At 42.0% G+C, this 18,727-nt stretch overlaps 2 protein-coding genes across 3 annotated transcripts in view; one reads left to right on the plus strand and one right to left on the minus strand.

The window, feature by feature from the left end:
- Positions 1–1,025: 1,025 nt before the first annotated feature.
- Positions 1,026–13,585, plus strand: LOC118795836 (P-selectin-like). The gene is made up of 11 exons (XM_036554582.1): positions 1,026–1,415; positions 2,490–2,570; positions 7,516–7,701; positions 7,874–8,059; positions 9,463–9,648; positions 9,821–10,006; positions 11,424–11,609; positions 11,782–11,967; positions 12,253–12,366; positions 12,585–12,606; positions 13,159–13,585. The coding sequence occupies exons 1-11, from the start codon at positions 1,037–1,039 to the stop codon at positions 13,307–13,309; spliced, it is 1,863 nt and encodes a 620-aa protein (XP_036410475.1). The 5' UTR covers positions 1,026–1,036; the 3' UTR covers positions 13,310–13,585.
- A 1,903-nt stretch (positions 13,586–15,488) lies between these two features.
- Positions 15,489–18,727, minus strand: part of rxrga (retinoid x receptor, gamma a) — a 39,127-nt gene continuing 35,888 nt past the window's right edge. For both annotated transcript variants that reach the window (XM_036554222.1, XM_036554221.1), the window contains exons 6-10: positions 18,438–18,567; positions 17,310–17,442; positions 16,739–16,830; positions 16,116–16,221; positions 15,489–15,849 (exon numbers count right to left, since the gene is read on the minus strand). In XM_036554222.1, coding sequence (XP_036410115.1) covers positions 15,702–15,849; positions 16,116–16,221; positions 16,739–16,830; positions 17,310–17,442; positions 18,438–18,567 — 609 coding nt within the window. In that variant the 3' untranslated portion in view covers positions 15,489–15,701. The remainder of the gene's footprint in view (positions 15,850–16,115; positions 16,222–16,738; positions 16,831–17,309; positions 17,443–18,437; positions 18,568–18,727) is intronic.

Genomic DNA, 18,727 nt, shown 5'->3' on the forward strand with positions numbered 1-18,727 from the left:
CAAACACCTGCTACTTGTATTACTTGCTCCGTATTTTACGTGTAGTAACACAATGTGTTATGGATAGTGTGATCTAATGACTGTGTGATGTATGGTAGTGTATGTATTTGGCTTCCCTTAGATTCTAGGCTGTCTACTTTCAGGTTACCACAAATTAACATGTGGTAGAGTTTGAATAGTGTTGTGCTCACACTCGTTGTTAACCTGGTGTGGCACTCATTTAACTTAAATGGACACACTTCTGTTCTCTTATGCTGGAAGTTGCGAGCATCTGCTAAATGAATGTAACATTAAAAAGTCTGTAGACTTCACAGATGTAAGCTGGGGGCAAAAAGGCGGGCTACATGTAATTCTTACCTTCATTCAAAGACACTTAGTTAATTCTATGTGAGTCTGAATCTTAGTCCTGTCTCCTGGACCAATTCGGACATAGGATCTTCTTGTTGCTGTTCATCTGATGGCGAACAAATTCCATATCTCATGGCCATATTGTGGAGGACACAATCTTGCTAAATTCTGTACAAAAAGGTGCCGTCTACTGTGTCCAATCACAGCCATTTAACACACAGATGGGGTGCTCCATCAACAAGCAAATGCAGAGAATCCACCTGGTTTTCCAGTAGGAAGAAAACGCTTACATACACAATTTGGTTTATTATTCATAAAAGTAGGTAGCGAGGAATCCAAAATGATAATGTTTAGACACTGCTGTCATTTTGAAACCTTGCAAATGTATCCAAGCTTTAATTGTAATTCATGGAAAGGTTTTATATTGCATTTTGTTCATCCTTGTAATAAGAATGCTTTTGCTTTTCTATAGGACATTAACTGTGGACACCTGAAGATCCCTTCAGCTGTGACTATGGATTGCTTGATGTCTCTCACTTGTTTGTATTTGAGTACGACATTAAATATTCTTTGCATAATTTCGAATATATCCAGGCAATTCATGTCTGTAAAGTGACTTCATGAGCTAGAAAGCTTTGCCAAGTAATTTGTTAATGCCTACTTTATTTTCTTTTATTTAGTATTTGCCATGCTTACAGAAGTGCATGGATTCACGTACCACTGCTCCAACAAGGATATGGCGTGGGGTGTTGCAAGAAAGTGGTGTCAAAAGAAGTACACAGACTTAGCAGGCAATAAGAACCTAAAGGACATCATTTATCTCAATAAAACTTTGCCACCAGAAGTGAAACATTGTTGGATTGGGTTATACAAAGAGGCACATGTCTGGTTTTGGGTCGAAACCGAAGAAGAACCAACTGAGAAAGAGTTAAATTGGGCCCCAGGTGAACCGAACAACATGAGTAGTAAAGAGGACTGTGTGGAGATTTACTTGAACAGCAGAAACTACACTGGGAAATTGAATGATGATCACTGCTCAAACTATAAAAGAGCTTTATGTTATAAAGGTACGTTACTATTGAGATGATCTCGCTTACCAGTTTTCTGTCAGGTCTGTCTTGTTTAGAGAGCCTTAGGCTTCTATTGTCAGTACTTTGGCCCCCTAGCTGTTGTTTTTGTGTTCTCCCTGTCTGTCAGTGTCGTCCATGTGCTCTTGTTTACAGTTCCCATGTGTTCCAGCCCTGCCCCGCTCTCCGCCCTGTCCCCGCCCACCTGATTTCCTGATCATCTCCACCTGCCTGCCTGCCCACCTGCATCCCATCTCCTCGTCAGCCCAGCCCTATATATGCCCTGCTTGTCTCTGTCTTGTTGCCAGTTTGTCTCAGTGTTTTCTCTGTTACGTTCCCGCCTTGTTACTCGTGTTATTGTTACGACTTCTGCCTGACTTCCTACCTTGTCCCTGCCTGCCGTCCTGCCTTGGTTGCCTGATCTGCCTGTCTATCCGGTTTTGACCCAGCCTGCTTCTGTCTTGGTTTGTTTCTGCCTTGGACTGCCTTCCTGGTTTTTTGACCCTGTCTGTACCGCCACCACGAACTTGCCCTGCGGTTCCAATAAAACCCCTTGGAACCTGTACACGCCTGGTCTGTGTTTGAGTCCGTGCCTGTGCCTTGACAACTATGCAGTTAGAGATGCTCGGCTGCTAAGCGAGGCCACAAGGAAGGCATTACAAGCTATAAACAATACACTACAGAGCACTGAAATACAAAAAACAAAAAAGTAAGGAGGCAGAGATTTAGACCTAGTGGTAATCCTTATGAAACAGTAATGGCTGCTGATAATGAACAACATATAAATTCTTAAATATGGAATACTGGTCTTATTAAATGCCCATTTGTATTATTATAATAATTATTACCAAATATCCTAACTATGGTCTATTTCACATGCAGCTGATTTCCAGTTTATCATCCTGTATATTCTGTAATACAGCTGCATGTCAAATGGACCATTTTTAATTTACTTGGTTATATACGTTATATTTTGACAAATGCTTAGGTTATATCCTTTGAATTCAATTTACACATGTATTGTTTTAAGGCTCGGTTTTTTAAGGCAACTCAAAATGTGTTTTTGTTTTCCAGTGTCTTGTCAGCCGAACCTGTGCGGTCCAGACGAGGTGTGCATGGAACAGCATGAAGGCTACATGTGCAAAAACAAAACTGGTATTTTTTTATAGCTACTGATACTGCAAGCAAACAGACTAGCCCAGTAACGACCGCTTACATTACATTACATTGATTTACATTCAGTTGGAACAACTCATATGGGAATTTCTCCAAACGGCTTACAGTGCAAGTTCGGTATTTATCAAGCGTCTAGGAAATAGGTCCAAAGTGCTCAACAATTCTGAGTGATGTCAATTTAGGGCAGTTCTTACTCTTGCAAATAAAAGCGATTTCTCATGATTCGTTACACTTGAAAGTACCTCCACCTAAGCAGGAATTTAAAATCTTGCTAGTAGTTTCTGACCAGTGGCTACATCGAGGCAGCGTGCATGCATTTTCCTGGAGAGGAAATACCAACATAACAAGTGTCTTAGTAAGGTGTTGGGCCACCATGAGCCGCCAGAACAGCTTCAGTGCACCTTGGCATAGATTCTACAAGTCTCTGGAGCTCTACTGTAGGGATGGAACACCATTCTTCCAAAAGATATTCCCTCATTTGGTGTTTTGATGATGGTGGTAGAGAGGTGGTGGTCTAACACGTCGGTCCAAAATCTCCCATAGGTGTTCAATTGGGTTGAGATCTGGTGACTGTGAAGGCCATAGCATATGATTCATATCATTTTCATACTCATCAAACCATTCAGTGGCCCCTCGTGCCCTATGGATGGGGGCATTGTCATCCTGGAAGAGGCCACTCTCATAAGGATAGAAATGTTTCATCATAGGATAAAGGTGATTACTCGGAACAGCTTTGTATTGATTTGCAGTGACCCTTCCCTCTAAGGGGACAAGTGGACCCAAACCATACCAGTAAAATGCCCCCAACAGCATAACAGAGCCACCGGACCGCCTCACTGTAGGGATCAAGCATTCAGGCCTGTACTGTTCTCTTGGTGTATGCCACACATGCACTCACCCACTTGTCGAGAATATGGTAAAGGACGGCTCATCTCACCATATCACTTTTTTCCACATCTCTGTAGACCAGTGCCTATGGTTTTAGTTTTTGCACCACTGAACTCTCAAATGTGCATTCATCTTTGTAAGGAGGGGTTTATGCACTGCAACCCTACTATAATATCCCTCTCTATGTAATTGTCGACGGACTATTCTTGCTGACACAGTCTGATCACGTCCTGCATTGACATTCTCAGTCACTGAGGAAGAGTTGCTCTTCTGTTTTTCCTTACATATTCCACTAATGCACGAGCATCACGGTCCTCAAATGTGCGCTGTCGACCACAATTTCTGACCCTATTTACTGATTTCTTTACCATAGATCTAAATGCAGATGTTACTTTAGTGACTGTTCCTATTGAAACACTAGCCTGTTGAGCAGTCTTTGTGACTGAAGCTCCTGCCATCCGTGCCCCAACAATGAAACCTCTTTCAAAGTCACTTAGCTCTTTTCCTCTTGCCATCTTGAACCAAAATCAAGATCAACTGGGCCTGTTCAGCATTTTTATACATGCCACAGAGCAGTGGCGGAGCCAGAGGGGTGTCTGGGATGGCACTGGACACCCCTGATATCTGATTGGCCACCCCGGGTGCCACCCTAAAATTTCATTCGCTATCACTGGCAGTTTGATGCTGATTGACATCTCATTTCACCTCTTGTTGAGAGAGGCATTTATTGTGACATCCGGCAGCGCCTTTTTCAAATCGAGGACGAGGAAGAGATAATATTTCCACAGCTCACAAGTCACACGAGCGACTGACACAACAATGGCAGTCCTGCGGCGAAAGCACCATTTTGGAGGAAGTTTTAAGGTTTAGCATCGGGTTTAGGTTTCCTGAAAAACTTGTACGAAAGTTAAGTCGCTGTGTAGATGCATATTGGCAAGTTGGCTCCATAACAAATAGTTAATCAGATAAGAGAGATTGGTTCCCAATTTAGCCTAACATTATGTTTACATCTGTTAGTAATACACGCCGCGCATATACAGTGTACTGCAGTGTCGTAAGTTACAGTATATGAGTGGTTAGCTAATGTGGGGTAACTAGTACAGCTATCAGTGTTCAGCAAGTTAACATTTATCAATTAACTCAGTTATTAACATTTATCCATTAGCTCAGTTAGATTTTTGTACTTGAACTCAAAACGAACAATTGTTATTATCAATCTGTTAACGTTACTCAAAAGATTACCACAATTTGCTATCGTAAAGGTGTAAGAAATTATAGGTACTTACTGCAGAGTAGGGCTAGCCATGATCTAGCTAGTAACTTAGGCTGGTAGTTGATTTTAAGGTACAGTTGTGATAATGGGGTTTTGTAATTAAGATTGAGATTGGACTAAAATGTGGATAATTGGATGTTTAATTGGATAATTGGATTGGATTCATGTGTGTTCTTGTTTTGATGGCTGTGGCATTTTTATTGTGATTATATATTCATGAAAACAGTCTCACCAGTATGTGAGTACAGTACAGTGTGTGTGTGTGTGTGTGTGTGTGTGTGTGTGAGAGAGAGAGAGAAAGAAATTGAGCTGCAATTCAGAAGTAGAGACACTGGCTATTCATAGTATGTTAAAGAATTCCAGTTAAGTAACCCTAGTGGACCACACTATGCCACATTGAAGAACTCCAAGTTAAGTGAATTATCACTTCTACCTCTAATCAGCAATCATAGGATTCATTCATGCCAGGTTAGGGTTACACACTAATTTTCTGTCATGGTCTATGGACCCCCTGAAGTAGCCTTGACCACCCCCTGGCCACCCCATTTATAAAACTCTATTTCCACCACTGCCACAGAGCATGAGTGGATGTTAATTGCTTAATTGTACCATGCAGTACACCTGTATGGAAGCATCTGCATTTGTTATGTTTCTCCACTCATTTATTCAGGGTTTTAATTTGTCACCCGTCTGTATGTTTTGCATACATTTGAGAACGCAGAGCTGTTGAAAAGATACCGAGACGAGGAAGGTATTTTATTTGTCACTGACCTCATCAGAGACGTTGTCACTCCCTCCGTGGGAAGTACTTACGGCTTATAAAAGTAATTCAAACATGTTTCTTGGCGACTTGAAAACAATTTCCTCTCGCTATGGATTCCTCCGCATGCAGGTGCACAAATCAAGTACAACAGCTACAACAAATACAAACATTAATGTTGTATTTCGGTATTTATAGAAATAGCCTATATGTCACCACATGAAACCAATAGATGACTTAAACAATAATTCACATATCAATTATGTCATCGGTATGGTTCGTAAGATGACACGTATTGTTGTGGACACGAGAATTGGACAGTTGGAAGAGATTTCACATTGTCCACGAATAAATCTGGCAACATCCCCCAAAAAGCCAGTCACATTGTGGCATTTTGTGCCATTCTGCATAATATCTGCAAGCTATGGATTTGCAGTGGCATACGTGGGATTTCTAGCCTATTATCCTCGGGGAAAATTAGAAATATATGGCAATAATAAGAGTAACGAAAGAAAAAATCAAAAAAGCCTTGACTTGATCATTGGGATTATTAGCAAAACCAATTTCAAACTAGAGAGGAAAGTTAAAGATACACTTGTTGGCATGGTTGTAGTTAAAAGCGTTGCCAACTTTGGTAAACTGGCTCAATCTGTATCAATGAAAGCTGGTTATCATACTTGCTAGTCCAGTTCTTCTAACAATTTATAAACAGACTTGAGATGAGAGTTGGTAAGGGGGCGTGAGAGCATCTGTTCTCTGTAGTCACTGTAGCAAAGCAACCTTTGTGTGAGAGATGGTATCTGGGGCATCTATAGCAATGCTATTTCATGAAGTCTGTTGCAACTGATAGAAAGTTCAGATTATGACCGTACTGTCCATGTTAGTCTATGAGAAAAATTTCAGTGTAACATCATAAATATTTCAAAAATATTTCTTGTATTGACAACAAAGCATAAGTAATCCGATACAAGATGAAGGTATTCGCCAAGGTTAGTATGTATAGCTGAAGATCTGTAGGATACAGAAAATAGGGTGGAATTAAAAGAAGAAAAACAAGAAATGAGAGCAATGAGTTTAGCTTTTCAGGTCAACTTAACAATTATTATTGTTGCCTTGAATTTGACAAAGAATGGAAGCCATTCCTGCTAGTTGCTGGAATTTATTCACAATTAAGTGTTTGATAATGTTCAGAAATTGCAGCGCTATTATAACACTCCAGCTTTCAGGGTCTGCATTTAGTTAGAATTTGGCATTTTCTCAGCATATGGGACGTACGTAAAAAGTGTCACCACTGGCGTTCATTTGAGGCACTTCACATGTCCTAAAAATCACCTGAGATCTACTTGTAGGAAATGGACTTAGTGTGATCTGAGACGAGGAGAAGGAAGCTTCATTAACAACTCCAATTGCCTACCATGTGGTGCTTGAAAAATATGGGCCCTGATCTCTCCAAGGAATGGCTCCCCAGAGGTCTCTTCCAAACGATTTTCCTACACAACTCAAATCAATGAAACATGAGAAAATAGTTTCTTTGAGATGACAAGGATGATCACACCATGTTTATCCCTGCCTGCGGGAGCACAGGATAGCGTTATGACTTCACCAGCACACTATTGCGTAGGAGCGGTGTGTGTCTCTATGTGGTAAGATGCGCTGGGAGATATGCTGAAATCCTCCTGTCCCTGGGTGTCATTTTGTTGGATTCCCTTTGCTCTTGACTTTGGGAATTGCTCTGGATAAAGATGTCTGTTGATGTAAAAGATGTAAATGTACCATTAAATGTACTCATCTTGTACGTTGCTCAGGATGAGAGCATCTGCTAAGCATAAAAATGTAAGTGTAAGGCTTCATTTTCTCATAAAACAACCGCAGGTGTCTCTGATGTGGATCATTGAGTCTGTGCTCTAACTGTGTAACAGGCAGCCAGTGGACAGGACACTGCTGGCCCATAGGGTGTGTACTGTACTGTGTCTGACCCTTCCTGTCTGTCCTCTGTCCTGCAGCTGTGCGGTGTCGCCCGCTGCAGGTGCCTGAGGGAGGGAACGTGAGCTGCTCCAGGCCCAGTGAGGACCTTCTCTATGGCTCCAGCTGCAGCTTCAGCTGCGCAGATGGACACCAGCTGCAGGGAGCATCCAGTGTGATCTGCATGGCTTCTGCACAGTGGAGTGCAGAGACGCCGATCTGTAAAGGTAACTTGGATATATAAATGATCAAGGATAACACATAAAGTGCAAAAGACATATTTCCATTACGGTCCTCCTCAAGGCAACAAGTATGTGCAGGAGCGGTGTGTGCCTCTATGTGCTAAGATGCGCTGGGAGATGTGCTGAAATCCTCCTGTCTGCTGTCTCTGCCTCCCAGCTGTGCCCTGCCCCTCAGTCCAGCCCCCTCAGAATGGCAACGTTACCTATGAAGACTCCAGTGGAGATCTCCTCTACGGCTCCAACTGCAGCTTCAGCTGTGACCCAGGCTTCATTCTCCATGGGTCTGAAGTCATGACATGTGGCAAATCTGGAGACTGGATTGGAGAAAGACCTGTGTGTCAAGGTAACATGGAATCTTTAAACACATATTATGCCCAAGGTTGTCTAGGCCTTCTCCTTCTGAAACAGTATCACAGGTTATCATATTTTTACAATTTAACATGAATATCGTATTGAAGCATAATATCTGCCAGCTACAGACTTGTGTTGTTAGAAGTGGGATTTCTAGCCTATTATCCTCCGGGGAAAACAGAAATATATGGTGTAAGGGACCATTTTTGCAATTTGTATTTTTGCTGTTTATTATGAAATAAGTATGGGTTGGGATAAGATATTTGTGCAATTTATTCTGTAACTTAACAAATGTTTGTAATTTGAATGTCTTTGTGATTCGTGTGTGTGTGAACTTTGACTGTACACCTGTAGCATTGAAAATTGTCCTTCTGGTGACACCATAGTTTTTGCATCAGGTGAGATGAGCTTTAAAGTTGGCTGGTGGGTCTGAATGGGGAACGCTGATTTGTTTGGGCCTACGTTATTTCTGAGTGGATTTGCACTTTGTAAAAAAAGAGTGGAATTGACGCATGTTTAACAACAGAAGAAAAGGATTATCATATTTTTAGTTTGCATTCCTTGGTGAGCGCAGCAAGGTATGATATTTATTTATTTCATAAAATGTATAACCATGGAAACGTGTGAACGATTTTATTGTTGTACAATGTAGATAAACTTTGCCGCTGTTGATATTTTCATATGATGAGTTTGGCTGTGGAACAGGGTTGTGAAGTTGTCGTTTGTATGTTTTGATATAGTTTTCACGGTGCTGTACGGTGATTCGCCGATATGGAATTAAGTTGCCGTTTGAACGAACTGTTGCTGAGATGAACTGAAATAAAGAAACCCGACACATCAGTTGACTCTCTGGATCCAAGGGCTGCTACATATGGCAATAGTAACCATGATAAAAAAAATAAATCAGTAAACCCTTGACAATCCTTTTATTATTGCGATCATTAACAAAACCAATATCAAACTGGAGAGGATTTTTGAAGAAGTGCATATTTGGACTTACCAAGCACACACCATGGAAATGTCACTTATGTGGCCAAATAATAAACATTTTCTGTGTCTAGCCAAATACTGTCCCTGGGTGTCATTTTGTTGGATTCCCTTTGCTCTTGACTTTGGGAATTGTTCTGGATAAAGATGTCTGTTGATGTAAAAGATGTAAATGTAACATTAAATGTACTCATCTTGTACGTTGCTCAGGATGAGAGCATCTGCTAAGCGTAAAAATGTAAATGTAAGGCTACATTTTCTCATAAAACAACCGCAGGTGTCTCTGATGTGGATCATTGAGTCTGTGCTCTCACTGTGTAACAGGCAGCCAGTGGACAGGACACTGCTGGCCCATAGGGTGTGTACTGTACTGTGTCTAACCCTTCCTGTCTGTCCTCTGTCCTGCAGCTGTGCAGTGTCGCCCCCTGCAGGTGCCTGAGGGAGGGAGCGTGAACTGCTCCAGGCCCAGTGAGGACCTTTTCTACAACTCCAGCTGCAGCTTCAGCTGCGCAGATGGACACCAGCTGCAGGGAGCATCCAATGTGATCTGCATGGCTTCTGCACAGTGGAGTGCAGAGACGCCGACCTGTAAAGGTAACTTGGATATATAAATGATCAAGGATAACACATAAAGTGCAAAAGACATATTTCCATTACGGTCCTCCTCAAGGCAACAAGTATGTGCAGGAGCGGTGTGTGCCTCTATGTGCTAAGATGCGCTGGGAGATGTGCTGAAATCCTCCTGTCTGCTGTCTCTGCCTCCCAGCTGTGCCCTGCCCCTCAGTCCAGCCCCCTCAGAACGGCAACATTACCTATGAAGACTCCAGTGGAGATCTCCTCTATGGCTCCAACTGCAGCTTCAGCTGTGACCCAGGCTTCATTCTCCATGGGTCTGAAGTCATGACATGTGGCAAATCTGGAGACTGGATTGGAGAAAGACCTGTGTGTCAAGGTAACATGGAGTCTTTAAACACATCAAACAGGCATGAGCAATTAAATATTATGCCCAAGGTTGTCTAGGCCTTCTCCTTCTGAAACAGTATCACAGGTTATCATATTTTTACAATTTAACATGAATATCGTATTGAAGCATAATATCTGCCAGCTACAGACTTGTGTTGTTAGAAGTGGGATTTCTAGCCTATTATCCTCCGGGGAAAACAGAAATATATGGTGTAAGAGACCATTTTTGCAATTTGTATTTTTGCTGTTTATTATGAAATAAGTATGGGTTGGGATAAGATATTTGTGCAATTTATTCTGTAACTTAACAAATGTTTGTAATTTGAATGTCTTTGTGATTCGTGTGTGTGTGAACTTTGACTGTACACCTGTAGCATTGAAAATTGTCCTTCTGGTGACACCATAGTTTTTGCATCAGGTGAGATGAGCTTTAAAGTTGGCTGGCGGGTCTGAATGGGGAACGCTGATTTGTTTGGGCCTACATTATTTCTAAGTGGATTTGCACTTTGTAAAAAAAGAGTGGAATTGACGCACGTTTAACAACAGAAGAAAAGGATTATCATATTTTTAGTTTGCATTCCTTGGTGAGCGCAGCGAGGTATGATATCTATTTATTTCATAAAATGTATAACCATGAAAACGTGTGAACGATTTTATTGTTGTACAATGTAGATAAACTTCGCCGCTGTTGATATTTTCATATGATGAGTTTGGCTGTGGAACAGGGTTGTGAAGTTGTTGTTTGTATGTTTTGATATAGTTTTCACGGTGCTGTACGGTGATTCGCCGATATGGAATTAAGTTGCCGTTTGAACGAACTGTTGCTGAGATGAACTGAAATGAAACCCGACACATCAGTTGACTCTCTGGATCCAAGGGCTGCTACATATGGCAATAGTAACCATGATAAAAAAATAAATCAGTAAACCCTTGACAATCCTTTTATTATTGCGATCATTAACAAAACCAATATCAAACTGGAGAGCATTTTTGAAGAAGTGCATATTTGGACTTACCAAGCACACACCATGGAAATGTCACTTATGTGGCCAAATAATAAACATTTTCTGTGTCTAGCCAAATACTGTCCCTGGGTGTCATTTTGTTGGATTCCCTTTGCTCTTGACTTTGGGAATTGCGCTGGATAAAGATGTCTGTTGATGTAAAAGATGTAAATGTAACATTAAATGTACTCATCTTGTACGTTGCTCAGGATGAGAGCATCTGCTAAGCATAAAAATGTAAGTGTAAGGCTTCATTTTCTCATAAAACAACCGCAGGTGTCTCTGATGTGGATCATTGAGTCTGTGCTCTCACTGTGTAACAGGCAGCCAGTGGACAGGACACTGCTGGCCCATAAGGTGTGTACTGTGTCTAACCCTTCCTGTCTGTCCTCTGTCCTGCAGCTGTGCAGTGTCGCCCCCTGCAGGTGCCTGAGGGAGGGAGCGTGAACTGCTCCAGGCCCAGTGAGGACCTTTTCTACAACTCCAGCTGCAGCTTCAGCTGCGCAGATGGACACCAGCTGCAGGGAGCATCCAATGTGATCTGCATGGCTTCTGCTCAGTGGAGTGCAGAGACGCCGATCTGTAAAGGTAACTTGGATATATAAATGATCAAGGATAACACATAAAGTGCAAAAGACATATTTCCATTACGGTCCTCCTCAAGGCAACAAGTATGTGCAGGAGCGGTGTGTGCCTCTATGTGCTAAGATGCGCTGGGAGATGTGCTGAAATCCTCCTGTCTGCTGTTTCTGCCTCCCAGCTGTGCCCTGCCCCTCAGTCCAGCCCCCTCAGAACGGCAACGTTACCTGTGCAAACTCCAGTGGAGATCTCCTCTACAGCTCCACCTGCAGCTTCAGCTGTGACCCAGGCTTCATTCTCCATGGATCTGAAGTCACGACTTGTGGCAAATCTGGAGACTGGATTGGAGAAAGGCCTCTGTGTCAAGGTAACACGGAGTCTTTAAACAAGTCAAACATGTATTTATGAGTAATTAAATATTTTTTCCAAGGTTGCCTATAGGCTTTTTCTTTTTGAAATGGTATCAAAGTTTATGCATTATATTTATTGTTTTATATGTATGTCTGATTGTAACTTGATTTTTAATAAGCATTTCATAAGTTCATTGGAAGAATCTGTTTGAAAATCAAATGGGAAAATGTATTGTTTGATGTTCCAACTCCATAGAATGTACATGGAATGTTTTAATCTTGTGCAATCCTGTTCCCTGCAGCCCATCCTGACCCTACTTTAAACCCCACTTTACTGGTTGTGGCAATAGGGGGGGCTGCTGGACTGACTGGCTGTGCCCTGGCTGTGTGGATTGTGAAGCGATTACAGCAGAAAGGTACATATTGAAGTTCTGGAGTTCTCTTCTGTCTGCATTAGTTAAAGTCAGGCATCAGGTGTGTAAATGATACATCAGCCATTCAACCAAACTGAAGCATCTTGCTCCATTAGCCTGTGCTGAAAACATTGGTATTAGAGTAATGAATAGAGTATTATTTTCATTTCATTTTTTTATACTCTCTAATACATATGCTTACTCTTTCTTCTTCTCTGCAGCTAAAAAGTATCACGTGAACAGGTGAGTTCCTGTTGTTAGCTGCACCCCACAGCTCCTCCTGCTTGCTTGACTGATATGCTATAAACTTCCAGTGCTATTGGACCTTATTCATCAAAACGTTCATAGAAATTATAAAATTTTTTTCTTGGGAAAAGTACACATGAAAACAAGTCAGAATCATGAGACGTGCTGAAACACCCAAATCTGGTTTATCCCCTCATTTGTAGGACGATGGATACCAGTTGTTCTTAACTTAGATGCGTGTGCGTGTTATCTCTAAGTAGCATAATTAGCAAAAGTTAAAGCCCCATATAAGGACATTTGACATGAATACTGGTTCTGGCCTAGTGACTGTTGACCTCAGATGTCTTTTTTACACTGAGGTGAAGGCATTAGCATTTTGATGAAAATGACTGCCTCAAAATTAATAGAAGTGTAATGTATGTAATCTTCTGTTTTCATCTTTATTTGTGGGGTGTGCTACCTTTTTCTCTTTTGATCGGATCACTCATTTTTGGCCCGGGAGTCCTCATGTCTGTTGTTGAAGTGCTTTCTTCTTTTACCCCCATAAAGGCTGCATTCTCCCCGTGGGCATGAATTTCTTATTTTTGTCAAGTCCATCCCTCCACCTCCAAAATCTGTGCCTGGATTCCCAAAGTGGCAAAGCATGTCCTCTCCTCACTACCTTCGTGATCTAGAGCCCACTAACCAACTGGGATCGTAAGGACCAGTCCAGCCCTGCAGGAGACATGACAGAAGCAAAACATCTCCCCGATGGTCTCCTCTGGTGGAGGACATGTCTACGTATCATCACATGGGCGAGAAATATGTTCATACAAAAAAGATTATTGAGGATGTATTTTCGAGAATATTTTTTTTTCTTTTCATCTTGTGTTTTGTGGTAGTTTAAAGTTAGCTGATTTTCATAGTAATTCTTGCAGGCTTTAAGAGGAGTATACCACCACAGTCCCCGCACACATCATATTTCATATACAGTGGTGAACCGTGCCTATCAGAACTTTTCCATTAACGGAAAATACGGGGTGTCCCTGCCCATTTTTTCACTTTAGGCAAAATATAATTTGAGATTAGAACACGAGATTGGAAAAATTTTTTGCTAATTTTACCTTTGAGGAAACAGAGATTTAACATTAAAAAATATAGCAAATGGGGCGGTGAAAACTACAAGAAGCTTAATAACGCTAAAGAAAACATAACGAACCATGTAACGTAGACTAACACGCTCTATATAGCATAAAATAAGTTACGTGCGAAAGGGTTAAGCTGACCTGCTGTGTTTTGGTGTTTCTGTGCAGCAGATAAGCAGCTAAGATTCTTGTAGCCTTTCCAATTCCACGCACCCTTGCTGGTCCCAAACAACAAGCACTCCCAGCAGTAGAGCCTCTTGTGTCAAATTCAGCCTGTAAGCCAAGTGTATCGTTCCCAGTTGCTAGCCTGAAAATGACGAACATAGCCTGCTTTTGCAGGTTGGGCGGCCATTTTAAACAATGTCCATCTTTTCATTGAACAGTTGTCTTGAAAAGGGTACTGATAAAAAATCTGCAACAATATCATCTCCAGCTGTTGCCATTTTTGACGTCGACTATCAATCGCTAGTAACTTAGCACTGAGCTAGGTCTCTTGTCTGAGCGAATGAGCGGATCTTCTAGAACAGTGTTTCTCAACCCTCTCCTGGAGTACCCCCTGCCCTGCATGTTTTAGATCTCTCCCTGCTCCAACACAGCTGATTCAAATGCATAAGCAAATGCATTTGAAACAAATGCTGTTTGATGACATCCGGGAAAAACAGTGTTACCAGAACAGCCAAAATTGTTAACTCCAAAACCTGTCTGCTGGTTTCTCCATCCAAACTGCATCAAAAACATAGTCACCGATGTCTCTGCCTGGTTCAGAATGACTACTGAGTTTTTTTTCTTGTGGTCAGCAGTACATCTTTTTATGCTTACCTGTAAGGATGACTGCCTCTAACCACATGATCACATGCCAAATAAAAAAAAAAAAAACTAAAAAACACTGTTTGTGACCAGTTCCTACCATTTCCCTCCCTTTGTTCTCCATCAGCAGCATTAGATAGTGATCATTTGAGACATGTTTAGCAGGCTGCGTAAAGCAGGGCTGACTGTGAACCTCAAGCAGTACAACATTAAAAAAAAACTATCCAGGCTGACTCGCCCTTCCTGTATCCTGATCACAAACATTTTTGCAGAGGGTGGAGGATAATCCAAGATCAGTACTGTGAGAGAGAATCTTTCCGTTTGTAAAAGCCATGTCCACCTGCCACCCATTGTCTGTGAGAGCCCAACGCTAATCATTTGTGTCTCTCTACTCATGGGGCTGCCAGTGCTAATATACTTACTGCACTCACTGCACTCTGGGAGTGACTGTGTCTCCTATCACGGCCTCTGGTCAAATCTGATATGCTGGAAAGATTGGTGATAGAACATTGGCCTCTGCTGGAAACATTGCGAATGTTCACCCACCAAAGGAACAGCCCCTTTTTTGTAGTGCATTTGACAGGTTCAAATGACAGCGCATTGCTGTCCTATCAAGTGGAGGAGGCACTACACATTAGATTAGGTTTGAAATATTGGCCTCTGTTGGTAAATCAAGGAAATTCTGAACTTCCAGTGTAAACTTTCTTGTTCTTACATTTCAGTTAGGGAAAACAGGATGTACACATCTAACAAAATGCTAATGACTAAAGAGAAAACTGAGACAAACAGGTACATTTTAAATGTTTACTTTTATTTTCAAAGAATTCTAATATGGATTTAAGAAATTCTAGGCTGGTGGCAGTTTCTGTTTTATACATTGAATTTATCATTATACATTACATTTATCATTGAATAAAATTAAATTTCATATTGCATTGAGCTGTTTTTAAACTGGATAATTGGTATTATCTATTTACAAAAAAGAAACATTTTTTTACATTCCTATCAAATTCATTTTGACAGCGTACTTTTAAAACTCCAGTACAAATTTTCACATTAATAATTGTGCTTGGTACAAAATATGCAGTTCACAACTGAATCAAGTTCCATCTTTCTATGAATTACATAGATCTGAGAATATTTACAAAGTGCAGGTCTTTGTCATGTGATCTGGTGCGGTGCTTCAAGCATTTCCATGAGGAAAGTGTCAATGGGCGTGTCTCCAATTAGCTTGAAGAAGAAGAGGTGTTCTAGACATTTCAGCCCAATGGAGCGCAGGGCTGGCAGGCGTAACAAGAGTTTGGCAAATCTGGGAGAAGAGGGGACAGAAAAACAAATCTTTTCTTAATTTCAGAGTTTGACATACAACCACACAATCACTGGAACTAGTATGGAACTCTGACAGTGGAGCGACGAGTCCATTGTTTTAATAGTAGGACAGGCATATCTCCTCTTTCTGGAACACTGGAAACACCACTGTTGTTCAGCTTTTTCAGGGGCACAATTTGTCACCTATTTTTAGTCTGCAAGATCATTTCATGCAGGTGGGTGCTGGATGGGGGCTGGGACACTCACCTGCCAGGCTGCTCAGGGTATCTGTGCTTGGTGTAGGACTCCAGAGAGGCATACACCTTCTCCCTCAGCCCCTCCACCTCGGGTGGGTTTGACAGGCCCTTGGCGTCTGGAAGTGGAGCATTCACACAAAGTGAGGGGGAGGGTTGCGTACTCCTACAGCACGCAGAAAACTCCTGTAGCTACTGTCTCCAGTCCATATGGGGACCCGATTTACTTACATTGCCATCAAATGACACTGACATGAAACTAATGATGAAGAGGAAAGAAATGAGTAAATTGTAAAGAATAAATTTTAGTGAGGACAACTGAAATGGTGGGCATGATGTAATGAAAAATGGTGATGAATCATATGAATTCCTTATAATAGGAATGGGACAGAACTGTGTATTTAGTCATCAGCAGGATGAGAATGAATTTAATGTGTACTTCACATTAGAGTGGAATAAATTCAGTCATAAGTGAGGTGGCAATGGATAAATGTAAACACTATGCTGGAGAGGAAGGAAAATGTTGTGTATTTGCTTTGGAGCAGGGTAAACATGACTGAAATGTGTAATTTACTCCAGAGAGGAGGAAAAATGCTGCATGTTTAGGCTGGGGGACGACAAGGAGGGAGCAGAGACCTGGGTTGAAGAGGACAATGGCTCGCAGGCAGCCCAGCTCCGTCTTGTCCATCTGCATGTCTTTCATCTTGGACACCAACTCTGTCAGGACTCTGCAACAAGTGTGCAAATGGCACCAAAAGGCAGTTGTGTAAACAGGGTTTTGCTGAAGGGCCGTTACAGTGGGCTGCTCTGAGGATACGATCAGCAAGTGATCAGTAACCGATCAGCATCGGCAGACACGCGTTAGTGATTGTTTAGCATGTTGGTCTGATTTCACCTTGAAATGAGTCATTTCCGGGAAAATTGACCAAGATGATTCACAACAAACCCAAGCAACTCGTTTGGTTGGACGCATGAAGCACACACCACATCCATGGAGGTGACTTGGAAGGTTTATTAAAATGCTAGGTATGCCCAACTGTACACGTTTACTGTAGGATTTTTGTTCCTGTAGATTCACGTGGCCCTTTTCTAGACCTCAGTAAAAACACAAAAAATTACGTGTCATGCATCTGCTGACTGCTAGAGAAGGGGAGCCCTTACAGTGAGCGTGACGGGTCAGAGAGGCGAGTGCAGCGGAGGGACCGACCTGTCGAAGATGGAGCCCACGCCAGCGCTGTGGGCACTGCTGCGGTGCACGTGCAGGCCGGTGGCCAGCAGGATGCCGTCCTTCACCGTGACCGAGCGGTGCGAGAAGGAGGCGATCAGCAGCTCGTTCCAGCCTGAAACAGGAAGCCCGGACACACTGCAGTCAGACTGTGCTCACGGTCAGAGGGGACTGGTGCACACCACCCCCCCTCCCCCCATCCACAATACCGTCAGGGTGCAGATAAACATCATGTGCACCGCGGTGGTAATGTACCCACAGAGCTGGACCTTGGTACCGTGGGGTCCCGCCCGTGGACCATACTTTGGACACACAATTCAGTAGTCAAAACAGAGTGTGCTACGGTGGTAAAATATCTACACATGAAAAAGTTTATACTCCAGTCAGACCGTACAATGATCGTATGTTACTTACACCTGCCATTGGCTTCTTCTATTTAACTAACTTTAACAACATTTTAGCAGAGAGAATATATAACACTCTATTTCATGGTAGACAATATCACTTCTCTGATTCCACAGCTACATTGTACAACATATCTATGTCATGGGAATATGAACATACAGAACATACAGCGTCAGCCAAAAGTTTGGACACACCTGATTAAGATAATGGGAAACATGCATTCAAAGACATTTAAAGACATCTAAAGACTTATGCTGAAATGCTTGAAATTTGTTTCATAGACAAATACAAATATTGAAGTTGACGCCTATATATACTGTATATTTCTTTCCCAAAAAATACTTTTAAAGAATATTTGTGGCTACTTCGTGTTATTTCATGGTTTTGATGTCTGTACCATTATTCTAAAATGTGGAAAATAGTAAAAAAAAAAAAAAAAAAAAAAACCCAGAAAAACCCCAGGTACTGTATTCCCTAATACATGCATACAGTTAGAAATATGACAGTTGCAGAAATTGGTATGCTTTCTGAAATATGTAGTATGTTTTTTTTTTTACATATAACAAACTTGCATCCATTAGAAGCTTGTTTGCATATTCTAACATTCTAGCATAACATTCTGTCAGGGAGACAGCTGCGGAATAGTAAATATGTGCTGTGGGGTATGGACCGGGGATGAGGGCCAACCCGTGGATGGGCTCTTACCGGCTCGCAGGAGGATGACCTGGTCGTCCAGGGGCAGCTCGGAGAAGTGCGGGATCCTCTTGGCCCACTCCACCAGCGTGAACAGCTGCTTGTCTGCCGCCTGGCAAATGTTGGTGACGGGGTCATTCGTCTGGAAAAGAAAGAGGGCAGAGGGACGTTACACCTCAAACCTTAAGGGACACTTCTGTGAAAAACAACACATCAGCATTTATTGCCTCTGAAGTGTATGTCTGTCCTGCTCACATGTGAATGGCTAAATCGGGGTGTTCAAATACGTGACGCTGAAAATC

Source organism: Megalops cyprinoides, chromosome 20, assembly GCF_013368585.1.
Source record: "Megalops cyprinoides isolate fMegCyp1 chromosome 20, fMegCyp1.pri, whole genome shotgun sequence".
NCBI classification, from domain to species: Eukaryota; Metazoa; Chordata; class Actinopteri; order Elopiformes; family Megalopidae; genus Megalops; species Megalops cyprinoides.

What these genes read in the sequence shown, in the direction of transcription:
- LOC118795836 (XM_036554582.1), top strand. Translation starts at nt 1,037, where the DNA reads ATGCTTACAGAAGTGCATGGATTCACGTACCACTGCTCCAACAAGGAT. An exon ending in AAGAGCTTTATGTTATAAAG is followed by an intron (nt 1,416 to 2,489) that starts GTACGTTACTAT and finishes TTTGTTTTCCAG; the next exon opens with TGTCTTGTCAGCCGAACCTG. An exon ending in AGAGACGCCGATCTGTAAAG is followed by an intron (nt 7,702 to 7,873) that starts GTAACTTGGATA and finishes TCTGCCTCCCAG; the next exon opens with CTGTGCCCTGCCCCTCAGTC.